This window comes from Ostreococcus tauri (assembly GCF_000214015.3).
Source record: "Ostreococcus tauri WGS project CAID00000000 data, contig chromosome 16, whole genome shotgun sequence".
Taxonomy (NCBI): Eukaryota; Viridiplantae; Chlorophyta; class Mamiellophyceae; order Mamiellales; family Bathycoccaceae; genus Ostreococcus; species Ostreococcus tauri.
This window is the reverse complement of record NC_014441.2, coordinates 105,304-120,438: the sequence shown is the minus strand read 5'-3', so window position 1 is coordinate 120,438 and position 15,135 is coordinate 105,304. Positions and strand designations below refer to the sequence as shown.

At 63.6% G+C, this 15,135-nt stretch overlaps 12 protein-coding genes across 12 annotated transcripts; 5 read left to right on the top strand and 7 right to left on the bottom strand.

Moving 5' to 3' along the window:
- Window positions 1-169: 169 nt before the first annotated feature.
- On the top strand, window positions 170-517 carry OT_ostta16g00770 (Ribosomal protein S6; the record flags this gene model as incomplete). The annotated part of the gene is made up of 1 exon (XM_022985300.1): window positions 170-517. The coding sequence occupies one exon, from the start codon at window positions 170-172 to the stop codon at window positions 515-517; it is 348 nt and encodes a 115-aa protein (XP_022840305.1).
- A 68-nt stretch (window positions 518-585) lies between these two features.
- On the bottom strand, window positions 586-1,052 carry OT_ostta16g00765 (Ubiquitin supergroup; the record flags this gene model as incomplete). Its single annotated transcript, XM_022985295.1, has 2 exons — window positions 586-861; window positions 1,050-1,052. 2 exons carry the CDS (start codon window positions 1,050-1,052, stop codon window positions 586-588), a joined length of 279 nt encoding a protein of 92 aa, XP_022840304.1.
- Window positions 1,053-1,241: 189 nt separating this feature from the next.
- OT_ostta16g00760 (UBA-like) lies at window positions 1,242-2,774 on the bottom strand (the record flags this gene model as incomplete). Its single annotated transcript, XM_003083474.2, has 1 exon — window positions 1,242-2,774. The coding sequence occupies one exon, from the start codon at window positions 2,772-2,774 to the stop codon at window positions 1,242-1,244; it is 1,533 nt and encodes a 510-aa protein (XP_003083522.2).
- A 314-nt stretch (window positions 2,775-3,088) lies between these two features.
- Window positions 3,089-3,571, top strand: OT_ostta16g00750 (unnamed product; the record flags this gene model as incomplete). The annotated part of the gene is made up of 1 exon (XM_022985283.1): window positions 3,089-3,571. The coding sequence occupies one exon, from the start codon at window positions 3,089-3,091 to the stop codon at window positions 3,569-3,571; it is 483 nt and encodes a 160-aa protein (XP_022840303.1).
- Window positions 3,572-3,665: 94 nt separating this feature from the next.
- OT_ostta16g00740 (Winged helix-turn-helix DNA-binding domain) lies at window positions 3,666-5,268 on the bottom strand (the record flags this gene model as incomplete). The annotated part of the gene is made up of 2 exons (XM_022985277.1): window positions 3,666-5,087; window positions 5,200-5,268. 2 exons carry the CDS (start codon window positions 5,266-5,268, stop codon window positions 3,666-3,668), a joined length of 1,491 nt encoding a protein of 496 aa, XP_022840302.1.
- Window positions 5,269-5,353: 85 nt separating this feature from the next.
- OT_ostta16g00730 (Acyl-CoA N-acyltransferase) lies at window positions 5,354-6,061 on the top strand (the record flags this gene model as incomplete). The annotated part of the gene is made up of 1 exon (XM_022985270.1): window positions 5,354-6,061. One exon carries the CDS (start codon window positions 5,354-5,356, stop codon window positions 6,059-6,061), a length of 708 nt encoding a protein of 235 aa, XP_022840301.1.
- Window positions 6,062-6,200: 139 nt separating this feature from the next.
- Window positions 6,201-7,019, bottom strand: OT_ostta16g00720 (Protein of unknown function UPF0568; the record flags this gene model as incomplete). Its single annotated transcript, XM_003083472.1, has 1 exon — window positions 6,201-7,019. The coding sequence occupies one exon, from the start codon at window positions 7,017-7,019 to the stop codon at window positions 6,201-6,203; it is 819 nt and encodes a 272-aa protein (XP_003083520.1).
- Window positions 7,020-7,130: 111 nt separating this feature from the next.
- On the bottom strand, window positions 7,131-8,477 carry OT_ostta16g00710 (Aminotransferases,class-I,pyridoxal-phosphate-binding site; the record flags this gene model as incomplete). Its single annotated transcript, XM_003083471.1, has 1 exon — window positions 7,131-8,477. The coding sequence occupies one exon, from the start codon at window positions 8,475-8,477 to the stop codon at window positions 7,131-7,133; it is 1,347 nt and encodes a 448-aa protein (XP_003083519.1).
- A 158-nt stretch (window positions 8,478-8,635) lies between these two features.
- Window positions 8,636-10,861, top strand: OT_ostta16g00700 (Digestive organ expansion factor, predicted; the record flags this gene model as incomplete). Its single annotated transcript, XM_022985257.1, has 1 exon — window positions 8,636-10,861. One exon carries the CDS (start codon window positions 8,636-8,638, stop codon window positions 10,859-10,861), a length of 2,226 nt encoding a protein of 741 aa, XP_022840300.1.
- A 149-nt stretch (window positions 10,862-11,010) lies between these two features.
- OT_ostta16g00690 (Forkhead-associated (FHA) domain) lies at window positions 11,011-11,874 on the top strand (the record flags this gene model as incomplete). The annotated part of the gene is made up of 1 exon (XM_003083470.2): window positions 11,011-11,874. One exon carries the CDS (start codon window positions 11,011-11,013, stop codon window positions 11,872-11,874), a length of 864 nt encoding a protein of 287 aa, XP_003083518.2.
- Window positions 11,875-11,961: 87 nt separating this feature from the next.
- OT_ostta16g00680 (unnamed product) lies at window positions 11,962-13,095 on the bottom strand (the record flags this gene model as incomplete). The annotated part of the gene is made up of 1 exon (XM_003083469.2): window positions 11,962-13,095. One exon carries the CDS (start codon window positions 13,093-13,095, stop codon window positions 11,962-11,964), a length of 1,134 nt encoding a protein of 377 aa, XP_003083517.2.
- A 195-nt stretch (window positions 13,096-13,290) lies between these two features.
- OT_ostta16g00670 (Monooxygenase, FAD-binding) lies at window positions 13,291-14,859 on the bottom strand (the record flags this gene model as incomplete). The annotated part of the gene is made up of 1 exon (XM_003083468.2): window positions 13,291-14,859. The coding sequence occupies one exon, from the start codon at window positions 14,857-14,859 to the stop codon at window positions 13,291-13,293; it is 1,569 nt and encodes a 522-aa protein (XP_003083516.2).
- Between the last annotated feature and the right edge of the window lie 276 nt (window positions 14,860-15,135).

The window sequence follows — 15,135 nt, the reverse complement described above, 5'->3', positions numbered from 1 at the left end:
CGGGGGTGGGCGGGCGTGGGCGTGGGCGTGGGCGTCGGGGACGGGCGTGGGTGACCCTGACCCTAGGGTTGCTCGCGCGCGAACGGGACGACGCGCGGGACGACGCGAGACTGACGGTGTGTTCGTGACGTGCGTAGTGAACACGAGCGTGCGCGCGCCGACGACGGCGATGCGCCGGGGCGATGCGCAGAAGACGCGCGCGGTGAAGAAGACGCACCTGCCGACGACGTACGAGGGCGTGCTCCTGCTCCGACCGGATTGCGACGACGCCACGCGCTCGGGGGCGCTCGATCAATTCAAGGCTATGTTTAACGATGGGTTGGCGTCCTGGGAACAAACCGAACGGGGTCTGCAGCCGAACGCGTACGAAATCAAGGGATATCCGGACGCGTACCAAGTCGTCGTGAACTTTTCTTGCCCGCCGGCCGCGTTCAAGAACGCGTACGAGGAGCTCTCCAAGCCGGTGGTCGGTCAAGAGGAGGTCATTCTGCGCTCCATGTTCTTAAAGTCCGCGTAGATCATTCAGTTGTAATTAATCAGCGATTCTTTAGCTACATGCATTCGCACTCTATCCTTGTCTCAAAGTCAACCTCTGTTTCGCGCCGCCTCTCGCGCGTCGTTCCCGCGCGCGCCGCCGCCGCCTCGCAGAGCCAACACCAAGTGCAACACGCTCCCACCCTCGATGTTATAATCCTTCGCGATCTTCTCATCGTTCATCTGTTTCCCTCCGAAGATCAATCGCTGCTGCACGGGCGGTATCCCTTCCTTTTCCTCCACGCGCTCCTTGATGCGCTCCACCGAGTCGGTGGGCTCGATGTCGATCTCGATCTCCTTCCCCGTGAGCGTCTTCACCTTGATCATCTGCGACGTTCGCGGGCGCGGCGGAGAGCTCGAGTCAGTGTCGTTCGTTTCGCGTCGTCGGTGCGCCACTCGAGGGCGCGCGCGCGGCGTGCGCGTCGAGCAAAGGGTCGATTTCGTGCGATGCGTGACACGGACGCGATTCCTCGCGCGCGTCCCGTCGCTCGACCGTTCGCGGTGCGTCGACGGACCATGTTGAGAGCGTTTTGTTCTCCTCGGCGGCACCGCGCGGTGGGGTCGGTGTCGCTCGGCGACGGGCGTCGGGGTGTCCGGACGCGCGCGCGGCGGTTATCCGCGAGCGGCGCGAAGCGAAGCGGACGACGGTTACATGTGCTCGAGCGATGTGCGCGCGAGGAGGTCTAGGGATGTGATGTCGTCGCGCGTCAAGCTCGATGTCGTCGGGCGAGCCAGGCGACGGCGGCGTGGACGTCGTTGTTATCGACGTGTTTCAGCGCCTCGATCGCGTCTCGCTGCGAGTGCCCGAGCACGACGAGCTTGGCCACGGCGACGGTGAGACGAAGCGGTTTCTTCGTGAACGCGGACGTCTGCGGCGGCGGTGAAGGGTGAAGCGGGATCGAGGGCGACGTCGTGCGCGTGAGGCGGTCGTCCGCGGGAGGGGCGAACTCTTCGTTCTCGCGCTCAACCTCGTCCTCATCCTCAGAGGAGAAATCGGCGAAGGTAAACTTCTTCGCGCTCTGATACGCGTCGTCATCCTCCACGACCTTAGAACCCGCCCCGGGGGTGTCCTGAATCGCCAAATCGCCGAGTTTCAACGTCGGTGACGCGAACGTCTCCGGTACCTCTGGCGAGGGCGATCGAAGCGGCGAGACGTTCGGGAACGACTGCGCCGCCGCCGTACCGGCGCCGATTTTCGCGTACTGGGCGAAACGCTCACGACTAAAATCACCGAACGATCCACCGCCGCTCGCGCTCACGCCCAGTGAACCTCTCAGAGCGAGGAGTTCAGCCTCGGTCTCCGCGTGCTTGGCCGTCAACTCCTCCAACCGCGCCTCGTACTGCGCCTCGCTCCTCGTGAGCCTCGCGCGCTCCTCTCGAAGCTTAATCTCGTACTCGCTCGCCACTTGCATCTGTCGCTCAAACTTTTGCTCGAATAACCTCGCCTGTTCCATCCACTTCTCCTCGGCGGCTCGAATCTGTGACTTCTTCGCCTTTTCCACGAGCTCTTTTTGCGCCTCCACGCGGTCCTCTTCGGCGAACACCGTCTGCGTCGCCATCGTGCGTTGATTCGCCCGTCGATCCGCCGCCGCCTTCTCCGCCGCCGGCCCCACGCTCGTCTCCCACTTTTTCCTATACGCATCGCGCTCGCGCTTCACTCCCTCCATCTCGCGCTGCATGTTTTGTAAGTGCTCTCGAAACTTTTTCATCTGCGCCTCGGCGTTCGGCTGCTCGTTCCGCTCGCGCTCGTTCCGCTCGCGCTCTTTCGCCTCTCTCAGCGCCTCCTCGAGCCGGGATATTTGACTCAAACGAATCTCCAATTCGGCGCGATAATCCACCGGGAACTCCTCGTCCATCTCGCCGTCGTCGACGACGCCGAACCTATTCGTCCCCCACTCGCGCCCGCCGCGTCGCGCGCTCGGCGTCTGCGCCCGCCACCGCTCAAAATACCGTCTCTTCACCCCGAACGCCCACCGCCGACGCATCGCCACCACCGCGCGTTCGTTCCCGACCCGTCTCGCGCACGCCGAGCGCCACCGCGCGATGGACGATTCGAGCGTCGCCCGTCGTCCGTCCCGCCGCGCCGCCGCGAGCGCCGCCAGCGCCGCGCGCGTCCGCCCATCTTCCACCGTCCGCGCGCACGTCCCGCGCGTCCGCGCCACCCCCCACATCGACGCCGTTATCACTGACGTCGAACACCACGCCCCGGACGTCGCGTCGGCGACGACGTCGTCGTCCATGGTCGATGAAAATCGATGCGATTCAATGCGATTCAATGCGATTCAATGAAATCCAATACACGCCGATCGGGACGCCCACCGTCGCCCACGCGCGCGCGGCCGAGCCGCGACCACCGCCCGCGCCCCTTCCACCCCGCGCGTCGCTCGCGGTCCCGCCGTCGTCGCCGAATCGCCCGTCGCGATGTGTCGCATCCACCACCGGTCGATCGGTATCGCGTCCAAAGGCGCGTCACCGGTCGACGATACCCATCGAAAGGTGCGTCACCGGTCGAGACACCACCGATCGACGACGATCGCCATCCCGACTCGCGCCCATGGCCGTGGACGACGACGCCGCGACGGCGACGCGGGCGCCCTACGCCCGCGTCCGCGTCCGTGGGTCGTGCGCGGGGACGTCCGCGGCGAGCGCGCGCGCGGAGCGCGTCTCGAGCGCGCGCGTACGCGTGTTCGCGCGAATCGAAGGGACGGAGAAACAAGCGATCGCGGCGTCGACGAGCGCGAGCGAACGCGCGGTGGACGTCGCGTGTGGATTGGCGTGCGCGGATGCGTGTGAGCGGGCGGCGGCGTGCGCGGAGGCGGAGGAGGCGAGTGAGGTGTGCGCGGCGGCGTGCGCGGATGCGTGCGAGCGGCGGCGGGACGGACGCGGGAAGTTTGAGGTGGCGCTGCGCGCGGGGAGCGATGAGGCGAGAGGGTGGGAGGAGACGCTGCGCATGCGGACGCGGGAGACGGGGCGGCGAGACGGAGACGGGGGTGGAGACGGTGCGCGTGGGAAGGATGGGGGAAGGGACGACGGGTGACGCGGACGGATGACGACGCGCGACGCCCGCGCGTTCTCTGGTGCGACGTCGGGAGTCGTGCCCGCGCGGTGGTTGTGTGTCGCGATTAAAATGACTAGTCCGCTGACGTGAGCGCCACCTTGTGCGTTTGCGACTCCTTGGCGATGAGGTGCGACGCCTTGTCTAAGCACGAGAGCAACGAGTCGACGTTGGACGCCCACTTGTTCAGGAGCCAGTGGCTGGATTTGGAAACGGTAAAGTCGACGAGACCGGCGGGACGGTCGATCTTCGCGGCGACTGATTTGTCGACGACGCACGAAGACAGATGCTTCTCCGTCTCCTCCGGGCTGAGGCACAAGAGCTCGGAGAGTCTGCTCAGGGACATGCGCGAGTAATACGCGGCGATGACGAGCATGTTGTGCTCGATGACCCGGAGCTTGAGATCCTCGACGCGCTTCGTGCCCTTGTCGCCGCCGAAGAGCTCCGTCTCGTCGGAGATCTCTTGCGCGTACCGCTCTTGGAGCGTCGTCCAGTGGATGATCTCCTTGGTGCAAAATTGCTTCACCAACGCCTGGTGCGCGGGTAAATCGCTGAGCTTCAAGTTACCCTTGACACCGTGCAGAATGGACTGCTGCATCGGTTCGTGCTTGGACATGCACACGAGCCAGACAACTTTTTTGAGCGTCGGCGCCCATCTCTCTGCATCGTCCTTCACCTCCGCGCACTCCAGAATGTTCTGATAGCACCGGCAAATCTCGAGATACTGATCGCTATGACTATAGTACTCCACCATGAGCTCGTAATATCGCAGCTTGAGCGCCTCGAGCGAGGGAATGCCCTCGTCAGTCGGTTCAAAGTACCCCTCGGCGTGCTCAACCTGTCCCTCCTTTTTCAACTTTTCCTTCCTTAGCGCCTCCTTCTCAGCCTCGCTTCGCTCGCTCTCGTTCTTCGCCTTCACGGCTTCCTTCTCGGCTTCCTTCTTTCCCTTCTCGATGAGCTCGTCGAAGGTCTTCGGGTTGATCTTACGACTCAAGATTAACGCGCGGAGATAATCCTTCTTCGCCAGGCACAGGCGCACTTGCTCCTCGATGAAGAACAACTTCTCGTGCCTCGTGAGCGCCCCGTAGGTCTCGATCGCCACCTCCTGCATGACCGCACACGCCTCCTCGATCCGTCCTTCCTCCTCGTGCATCGCCGCCAACTTTCTCGTCAGCCTCGACTTTTCAACCTCTACGAAAATCTTCCCATTCGTCGCGTCGCACAGCGTCTCGATCAGCTTCCTTCTCTGCGTCGCGTCCGGCGCCTCATCGACAAACGCCATACACCGACGAACCATCGCCGCGATCGCTTGCTTCAACTGCGCCCGTCGTTTCGCCAACGCCGCGACGTGTTCTCGCACGCCGTCCCAATCGTCGTGCGCCCGAAGTAAATCCAAGATCGCCACGCACAACCTCGGCACCGCCACCGCATCCGCCGCCAACCGGTGCGTCTTCTCCAGCGCGAGCATGCGTTCGAGCGCCGCGCTCGGATCACCGTTCTGCGCGCGCGCGAGCTCGTCAGTCGCACGAATCTAAAAAAATCCCAGATCACCCTCCACCGCGTCTTTCCGTCTCTCACGTTCGCGTCCGCGTCGCCCATCGCGCGCGCACCTTCTTCGCATCGAGCGCTAACCCCGCGAGTTCGCGCTCGAGCGCGTCGACCTCGGACGCGGTGGACATCGCGACGCGGTCGTCGACCAATGTCGCCATCGCACGCGCCGTGGACGACCACCTCGGTCCAAAGAATCCGCGCTTCGCGACGCCCATGGCGCTCGCGCGCGCGTCCGCGCCCGCGCGTGCGCGCCCGCGATCGCGCGCGCGCGCCCGAGGGACCCCACGCGCGCGTGGGACGCGCCGGGACGACCTCCTGGAGCTCCAACGCGCGTTTGAATTCGTCGACCAAGCGACGGGGACGCGCGTGCGACGAGCGCGCGACGACGACGTCCGCGCGTGCGTGGACGTCATCGTCGACGCGTTCTCGGAGACGGAGGATGCGAAACCGCGGGCGTACGTCCTGCGGTACGTCATCGGGTTGACGTCGAGGGAAGATCCGGAGGAGGTCGCGCTCGCGGCGACGGACGGGACGAGCGGAGAGGTGATTGGATTCATCACGGTGTCCATCACGTCGAGAACGAGACCGGTGGAGGGTGATTCGAGGATGGCGCCGCCGTCGGACGCGGCGTACGTGGGGAACGCGTGCGTGCGGCGAGATCGAAGACGACGCGGGACGGGACGGGCGCTCGTGCGGGCGGCGGAGCGGTTGACGACGGAGATGGGGGGGTGCGATTGTTGGTTACACGTTCGAGCGGGTGAGGATGCGGCGGTTGGATTGTATCGAGAGAGTGGATACGTCGAGGTGGAGAGGGAGCGGGTGTTTAGATTGGCGGGGTTGTTCGGGGGGAAGGCGCCGTCGCCGCGCGTGTTGATGCGAAAAGAGTTGCGCTCGGACGGGTCGTGTAATTTTATGCTCTGACGCGCGCGCGGTGCGGGACGCGCGCGTGATGGTGATTGATTATGTTTGGGAATGATGGTGTCTACTCTATTCATCCGTGCTCGCTATGTGCTATTCTCGACGTCGTTTCAAAGCCGCCGCGTCGCATTCATTCGCGCGCTCACCGCCCGACGCGTCCCATGCGCGAATCCGTCTTTGGGTCGGCGGTGTACTCCTGCATGGAGACTAAAAATGCGTCCACATCGCTCTGCAAACGTCTAAGATCGTTCACGTGGAGCAAGCGCGCGACCGCGACGGCGCGTTCGACCTCGGCGTCGCCGTCCAACCCGATACCGCTCGGGACGTCCTCCAACCTCGGCGGATTTCTCGCCGCTTCCAGACCCGACGCCGATTCAAACCCCGCGACAAATCGCTCGTGCGCGGCGACGCATCGCTCGAGCGTGACGCACGCGTCGACGACGTCGCCGCCGCTCGAAGCTTCCACGCCGAGCGCCGTCGCCAAGCGCTCGAGCGCCGCTCGCCCTGACCCACTCGCGATCGCGTTCGACACCTCCGAGCTCGTCATCCGATCGTTCAGTCTCAATCGCTTGCTCGAGCGCTCGATGGCGTCGATCGGTCCGGATAAATCACCGCTCGCGGCCTCGCGCTCGTCGAGCGCCGTCAGCGCCACCGCCCTGCTCAGTAATTCATCCGCGATCGCGTCGTACGTCGCCGATCCGAGCCCTTGAACCGGCGGGTCGATGGATAATCCGTACTCATCCAGCGCGGACGCGATCGAGGCGCGACCGACCTTCGCTTCACGGAGAAAACGACGGTTTTCGGGCGTCAAACACCTGATCACCGTGTCCTCGAGGAATTCCGTCAGAAGGAGCGCGGCGTCGGGTTTCGCGGACGCTCTGCCGGAATCGGGGGTTTTCAGGACGTCGTGTAAGCGTTGGCGCGTCTCGGCGTCGAGGAAGACGCGAGGGGTGGACGGCATGGCGCGAAGTGGAGCGCGCGCGCGGCGGCTGCGGCGAAAAGCGCGCGAGCGACCGAGGACGCGCCTCTGTTCGTCGACGCGCGCGTTCAGGCTAGGAATGAATCGTGCGCATTACTTGGAAGGTCGCGTGTACACGCTCGGGTCGAGGCAGCGCTCGATGCGGGAGAGCGCTTCGTCGAGAACGGAGTCGGCGGCGGCGTACGAGACGCGCAGGCAGTTCGGGACGCCGAACGCGCTCCCCGGGACGACGGCCACGAGACCCTTTTCGAGGAGATATCTGCAGAGTTCGTCGACATCCGCGATTGGGCCGAACCCCTCTGCGCTCGCACCGTCGCCGACGAGGGCGCTGACGTCGGGGAAGACGTAGAAGGCGCCGTCGACGCGCGGGAGCTTGACGCCGTCGATGGCGCACAGGCGTGCGCTCACGAAATCTCTGCGACGCTCGAACGCGCGAACCATCTCGGCCACGGCATCGCCACCTCGCGGACCGAGCTGTTGTAGCGCCGCGAGCGCGGCTTCCTGGGAGATAGAGTTCGGACCGCTCGTGATTTGCGACTGCAACATGCTCATCGCCCGCGCGAAGTGCTTGGGGGCGGCGACGTACCCGAGACGCCATCCCGTCATGGCGAACGACTTGGAGAACCCGTTCACCACGAGCGTGCGCTCCCACATATCATCACACGCCGCGATGGAGTGATGCGACGCCGGCGCGTACACGATGTGCTCGTAAATCTCATCGCTCAGCACCAACAATCTCGGGTGCTCGACGACGATTTTCGCCAACGCCTCCAGCGTCTCCCTCGGGTACACCGCCCCGCTCGGATTACTCGGCGAACATAAGATCAACAATCGGCTCTTCTCCGTGATGCACGCCCTTAACTTCTCCGGCGTCAACAAAAACCCTTCATCCGCCGTCGTCTCCGCGACGACGCACTCCGCCCCGCTCAGGGTCACCATCTCCGGATAACTCACCCAATACGGCGTCGGTACGATGACCTCATCCCCCGGTCCACACGTCGCCAACACGCACTGCGCCACGCTCTGTTTCGCCCCGTTCGAGAGCACGATTTCGCTCGCCCAATCGTACGTCAATCCGTTCTCCCGCCGTAATTTCTCCCGCACCGCCTTGCGCAACTCGGCGTCGCCCGCGTTCGCGCTGTACTTGGTCTTCCCGGCATCGATCGCCCGTTTCCCAGCCTCCGACGCCGCCCGCGGGGTCGCGAAATCCGGTTCGCCCGCCGCGAGCCCGATCACGTCCTTCCCGTCCGCTCGCAACTGTCGCGCGAGATCGGTGAGCGCGACCGTTTTGCTCGGTCGAAGCGCTTCGACGCGCGGGTTCAGGCTTTGATCGACCGCGCGCGCGCGCGTTCTCGGCGCACGCGCTCGCGCTCGCGCGTGATCTCGTCGCGCGTCCGCGACGGCGTTCGTCGCCCGAGCGCGCGCGCGCGCCACGCGCATGGCGACGCGCGAATTGAGGGTGACGCGCGCGGGTGGAAAACGCGTGAAAACTGGGTTTTAGGGTATAGGGTTTAGATACCGAATACCCCTAGAATGAGGGTTTAGACCCAGACCCACGCCATCGGCGCCGTCACCGTCGCGCGCGGCACGACGACGCGATGCCCGCGAGCGCGGCGCGGAAGCGCTCGAGACGCACCGTCGATCGCGCGCGTCCGAACGATCGCGTCGCGAAAGCGCGCGCCCACGCGCCCACGCGCGGCGAGGACGCGAGCGATTCGAGCGATGACGAACGCGAGGGGGCGGCGGCGGCGGTCGCCGGAACGTCGGCGTACGACGCGCTCTTGGCCTCGCTCGGGACGCGTGGGGTAGACGCGCACGCGAGCGATGAGAGCGAGAGCGAGCGCGAGAGCGAGAGCGAGGAGGATGGGAGCGAGGAGGATGGGAGCGAGGATGCGGATGCGAGCGACGACGGTGCGGACGGCGCGGACGACGCGGAGGTCGACGCGACGGAATCCGACGATGAAAGGAGCGTCGAGGAAGAGGGAGAGGACGAAGAGAACGACGATGGAGGGACGGATGAAGACGCGGGCGAGAGTGGCGATGAAAATCAGGATGCGTCGGCGATGGAACGACACGCGCGTCTGGGCGAAGCGCTCCGAGCGCGCGACGCGGAGGAGTTGAAGACGAGGAAAATCGTTTGGCGGGGCGAATCGGGCGCGGGCGCGTCGACGTCTGGGTCACGCGACGACGTGTGGGAGGGGGCGTGCGGGTTGGAGGTACCGAAAGCGATGGAGAAACCGAATTTCGTAAACGCGAAGACGGCGGAGCGATGGAAGGAAGCGACCGGAAAAGCGGGATTCGCGAGCGCGTCGCAAGCGGCGCTGTACTCGGTCTTGGCGTCTTACGTGGATGTGCAACACGGTAATAGAAAACTCGTTCCCGACCAAGGTCCGGCGGGGCAACAGATGAACGATGAGACGCTGGACGCGGTGTGTCTGCACGTTATCGATCACGTGACGCGGACGAGAAATCGCGTGATGAAGAACAACGAGGGGCTCGCCAAGAAGGCCAAGGCTGGGATCAAGGTTGTCGAGGACGATCTTCCGCGCGATCAAGGGTTCGTGCGGCCGACTGTGTTGTTCCTGACGCCGATGCGAAACATCGCGGGTCGGGCGATTATGCGTTTGCTCGATTTGTGTCCCGCAGCGCACGGACGAAACGACGCGGTGAATAAGCTCGAGCGGATCGAGGAAGACTTTTTAGCCTACGAAGCAAGCGATGACGAAAATGACGAGGTGGCGGGTAAGAAGCGCAAGTTTAAGCCATTCGTTCCGGAGGATCACACCGCGCTCTTCAAGGGAAATACGGACGACCACTTTCGGCTCGGCTTGAAGCTCACAAAAGCGAGCGTGCGTCTGTACGTCGATTTCTTCGGCGCGGACATCATCTTTGCCTCGCCACTCGGTATCGTCACCGCGCTCCAGGATGAGAAAACGGCCGGGGATTTCCTGAGCTCGATCGAGATTCTAGTTATCGATCACGCGCACGTCATTCAGATGCAAAACTGGGCGCACGTCGTGACCATTCTGGACGCCATGAACCAGCTCCCGAAAGACATGCGTGATTGCGACGTTCAGCGCGTGCGCGAGTCACACTTGAATGGATTCGCCCGCAACGTCCGGCAGACGATCCTTTTGTCGGCGTTTCAGACACCGGAGATTAACTCGCTCTTCAATCGTCGATGCGTAAATTTCGCGGGCAAGGTTCGGTTGCGCACGACGTACAAGGGCGTTTTGGGACAGCTCACGCTGAAGACACGGCAGCAGTTTGAGCGAATTCCGATGAAATCTTCGGATGTGGTGAACGCAGATGACATTCGTTTCAAGTACTTCGTGAAGAATGTGCTCCCTCGCGTTCGAGAGAATCCCGAGCCGGGCGTCGTCATCTTCGTCAGCTCGTACTTTGATTTCGTTCGCGTTCGCAACTTGCTCACCAAGGAGGACGTTTCATTCGCGGTGAACAGCGAGTACACCGAGCCTCGAGAGGCTGCGCGCGCGCGCACGCTCTTCGCCGACGGTCGAAAGCGTGTTTTGCTCCTCAGCGAGAGAGCGCACTTTTACTTTCGCCGCCGCATCAAGGGCGCGAGAGAAATTTGTTTCTACTCCCTCCCGGAGCACGCGCACTTCTACCCCGAGCTCGTGTCGTATCTCGCCGGTTCATCCGCCGCGGTGTCCAGCGCGTCCAACCCGGCGGTGGGCCACGCCGCCGGAGTAGTCGCCCTCTTCTCCAAACTCGACGCCCTCAAGCTCGAGCGCGTCGTCGGCGCCGCGCGACGCGCGAAAATGATCGGCTCCAAGGAGCGTCCCATGTTCCTCTTCATCTAGCGTACGCCGTGTGATGAAATGAAATCACTCGTCCGCGTCGAAATCACGCGCGCGCGCCTTCGAGCGCTGCCTCGACGTTTCGTCCGCGCGCGCGCTCGACCTCGCGTCCCGCCCTCTCCGCACACCCCCGCGCGCGTCTTCTCTCCCCGATGTCCATCGACGATTGGCCCGCGATCGACGACGCGTTACTTCGCTACGCCCTCGAGTGCGGCGTCGCGATCGAGTCGTTGACCGGGGACGACGCGGTGATTCAGTTTGTCCCGCAGAGGTCACAATTGGAAATTACGTCGCGTTGGAACAAAGCTCTGCGCGACGACGCGTTCGCGCGCGCGTTCGCTTCGAGGATCAAAGCGCTGCCCGACGAAGAGATCTTCAAAGCCGTGGACGAGCGAGCGCGATGGACGCCGGGACCGACGCTGCGAGAGGCGCTCGAGGGATTGCCCTCGAAGCGGACGCGAGGCGGAGACGGGAAAGATGACGATTCGACGAACGAAGATGTTCCGCCGCGATTCGGGGAGGCGGAACAGGCGATTCTACGCGCGGCTGGTCGAGCGAGGGGTGATGGGGAGGATATGCAGGTGGTGAAGGCGGACGCGGCGACGCTGAGGAAAATTGCGGCGTTGGAGCGGAGCGCGCAGGCGGCGACGGCGCGATTGGCCACATCGAGAGGCGCGCTCGCTGAGTTAGTGGGGATGAGCGCGACGTTCGTGATCACAGAGCGCGAGAGCGTGATCGGGCGATCGACGGAGGAGTTGAAGGTGGACGTCGATTTGTGTGAGGCGGGAAACGCGAGCAAAATTTCTCGGCAGCAGGCGTTTTTAAAGCTGCGATGGAACGGGGAGTTCGCGCTTCGTAACGTCGGTCGCCGACCGATTTGGTGCAATAACGTCCCCTTGAGCACCGGGCAGCGATGTATTTTGGCCCCACACACGCTGATCGAGGTCGGCGGGATGCGTCTGTTGTTCATGCCCAACCCGACGTTGATTCGCGCTGAGAGTCCAATCGGGGCGTAAAGGCAAATGCTCGTAAATGATCGTTCGTTATCAGCGAGCATGTAGTGGTATTACAGAGTTTAGAAACATCACCATCGACGATCGCGATCAACTCGCGCAATACCAGTACGCGTTTGCCTCGGCTTCGGCTTCGTAGGCAAAGTGGTAAGTACTCCCCGCACACGCGGAAGGCGAGTCCCCGATCGTCTTCGCAAAGTTCACGCACGCACGCGACACCGTGGTCACACTCGACGACACAGGATCCATTATCCAATCGTACTCGAACGTCGCGTTATCCCTGTGCGCGCCACGAGCTAAGAATGCTGTCGTCCAGTACCACCTGTCGACATCCGTCACGACTGAAACATCGCTCTCGCCAACCATGGTTGGAGATGCCACGTTGGTGACGTCCACAACGGCGACGCACGACGCACAAACTCCATCGGATCGCACGTACGCCCTATTATTCCGCACCGTCACCGCGTTCCCTTCCGCTAACAACTCGCTCTGAATCGAACCGAGCACCGTCATCGCCGTCGTCGCCGCGTTCGCCGCCGTCGTCGGCAGCGACACTATCGTCAACCGACTCGCGTCCCCGCACACCACGTACGCCACATCACCCACCATATCAAACGCCGTGCACCCACACAGGCTGCCGACGTAATGCGTACGCCCGTCCCGAACGGTCGCCACGCAGTCGCTCTTCGTCGCCGCGTACGTCGGCGCCGCCCCGTTCGCGGCGTTCACTCCCTCCACGCTCGCGATCGTCAGCGTCGAATTTTTATCCCTCGCCGTATTTCCACCGCTCAGGACCGCGATGTAGGTCCCACTATCGTGTAATCGCACGTCCAGCGGTCTCCGCGTCGTCCGCGCGTCTCGCGTCCCGCTCGTCACCCGCGGCGCCGTCGGCGTTCCCACGTCGATCACCGCGAGAGAATCGCTCAACGGGCTCGCGACGTACATGAGCGACGTTGACGCGTCCACCGCGCCCGCGACGACGCCGCACAGCCGTCGTTCGGCGCGCACGGTGGGCGAACACTCGCGCACGCTACCGATTCTGCTCTTCAACCGCGGGGTCGTACACGTCGCTCCCTCGCCCGTCGTCGCGAACGAGACGGTGAAAACGAGGGAGAAGAGGGAGAGATAGCGCGCCCACGGGTGAGGGCGGTTTTTACGACGCCGCATGCGCGGTGCGCGGCGGTGCGTGGCGACGATGTCGATGGCTTGGACGGTTGGCTTCATCCGAGCGGACGCGGCGACGGCGGACGAAGGGTAAAATCGTAGTGTGTCATTAAAACGCGACGCGCGCGAGCGTGCGCTCGCGGTCGTCGCGAGTGATTGGCGGCGTGTAAGTTTTGAATACGGTGTCGATGTACAGTGCGCGAGGACGTCGGATGTGTTCGTCGTCGGCGGCTTTCTCGGCGACGCGCGACTCGCTCACTTGGCGAGACCCGGGATGCCTTTCATCTTGAAATCGTCCGCGGTGAGATCGCGCTTTGGGGCGGAAATACCGGGAACTTGAGATTTTGGCACGCGGTCCTTGCCATTGCCCGTAGAGGCGCCGCCGAGGACGCCCGGGATGCCGTAGCCGGCGCCGACGTACTCGAGGATGATGGGCATCGTCGCCATGAGGGCGATTTGACCGACGACCGAACCGGGATGCGGGATCTTCGCCTTGGAAACCTCGTGCCACATCTCTTTCGCCGGCTCGGGGTACCATCCGTACGGTTCGTCGCCGAGATATCTTCGATAGAAGGTGTTCATGAGGGACGAGAATCGAGACAAGCCGTGAATGGCGCCTGTGCGCAGGAACCGTCTCGCGGCGTACATCATCAGCGCCTTTTGCACACCCTTCCCACCTTCGCACTTTGAGAGCTCATCGGCGAGGACGTAAGCGCCCTCGATCGCCTGACCACCACCCTGGCCGAGGTTTGGCTGCACCGCGTGCGCCGAGTCGCCGAGGAGCGCCATGCGGCCGTCGACCCAGCGCGGATCGGGCAAGAGATCGTTCACGTCACGACGCTCCACATCCTCGGGCTTGGTGCACTCGAGGCGCTCCAACACCGCTGGACACCAATCGCTGAATCGATCGAGCAACATATCGCGATAGTTCGCCCATCGTTCGCACTTGGCGAATTCGTCGTCGCCCCCGGGCGGAACCTCCAAAAAGGCGTAATATTGCTGTTGTCCGTTACCAACGTCCGAGCTCACGAAGTATTGCTTCGGGCCTAAGAACACTTGGTAACCGACCTTGTTCGGATCAGTGTTCACCGGCTCGCGGTGAGGCTGGGAGTAATCGCAAATCGCCGTGTACACCGCGTACCCGGCGTACGCCAACTTTGTCTCCGCGCCGCGCATTTGTTTGCGCAACCTCGAATGAATGCCATCGGCGCCGATCAACACATCGCCCTCGTGCTCGGTCCCATCCGTGAGCGTCGCCACGATCTTATCTCCCCGATGTTCGTACTTCTCCACCACCGTGCCCATCTCGATGTTCTCCGCCCCCACGCCTTTGCTCAAAATATCCAACAGCTCGAATCGCGACAACACCAAGGTCAACGGCAACCCATTCTCGTGACACGGTTTCCGCGTATCGAACCGATAAAACCACTCCCCCGAGACGCCATCGAGCAATCCATTCACGCGATCACCCGTGATCGTCCCCGCCCGCATCACCGCCTCCGCCACGTCCGGGTCGATCGAATCCAGCGCCCCCTGGGCGTTACACTGCAACTGAATCGGTCCCCCGAACGGCTCGTACTTTCGCACCTTTTCAAAAACCGTCACCTCCATCCCTTTTCTTCGGCACGCGTGCGCGGTGATGAGTCCCGCGATGCCACCGCCGGCGACGAGGACTTTGGGCAAATCACGCGCGGTGGCCGTCTCGTTCACCGTCGTCGCCCGCGTCGCGACGACGCCGCCGCGTCCGCGCGGTCGTCGCGCGCGCGCCGTCGCCGACGCCGACGCCGACGTCGGCGCGCGCGCGTGCGCGGACCGCGCGCCCATCGATCGCGCGCGTGTGTCGTCGCCGTCGTCGTCGGCGTTCGTCTCGAGGGTCGCGCGCGATCGCGCGTGGGGATTCGGTCGGGGTGTGTATACGAATCATGTTTTCTCTATGTACGGGCACTCGGGGCGCGCGTGCGGGGAGATCGGTCGTGGATGGCTTATATGGGTGTAAAACATATATTATATGAAGGCAGCCGCCGAGCGTGATCCAATCCAGGGTGTGTATACGAATCATGTTTTCTCTATGTAACGTCCGACGCGGTGCGCGCGTGCGGG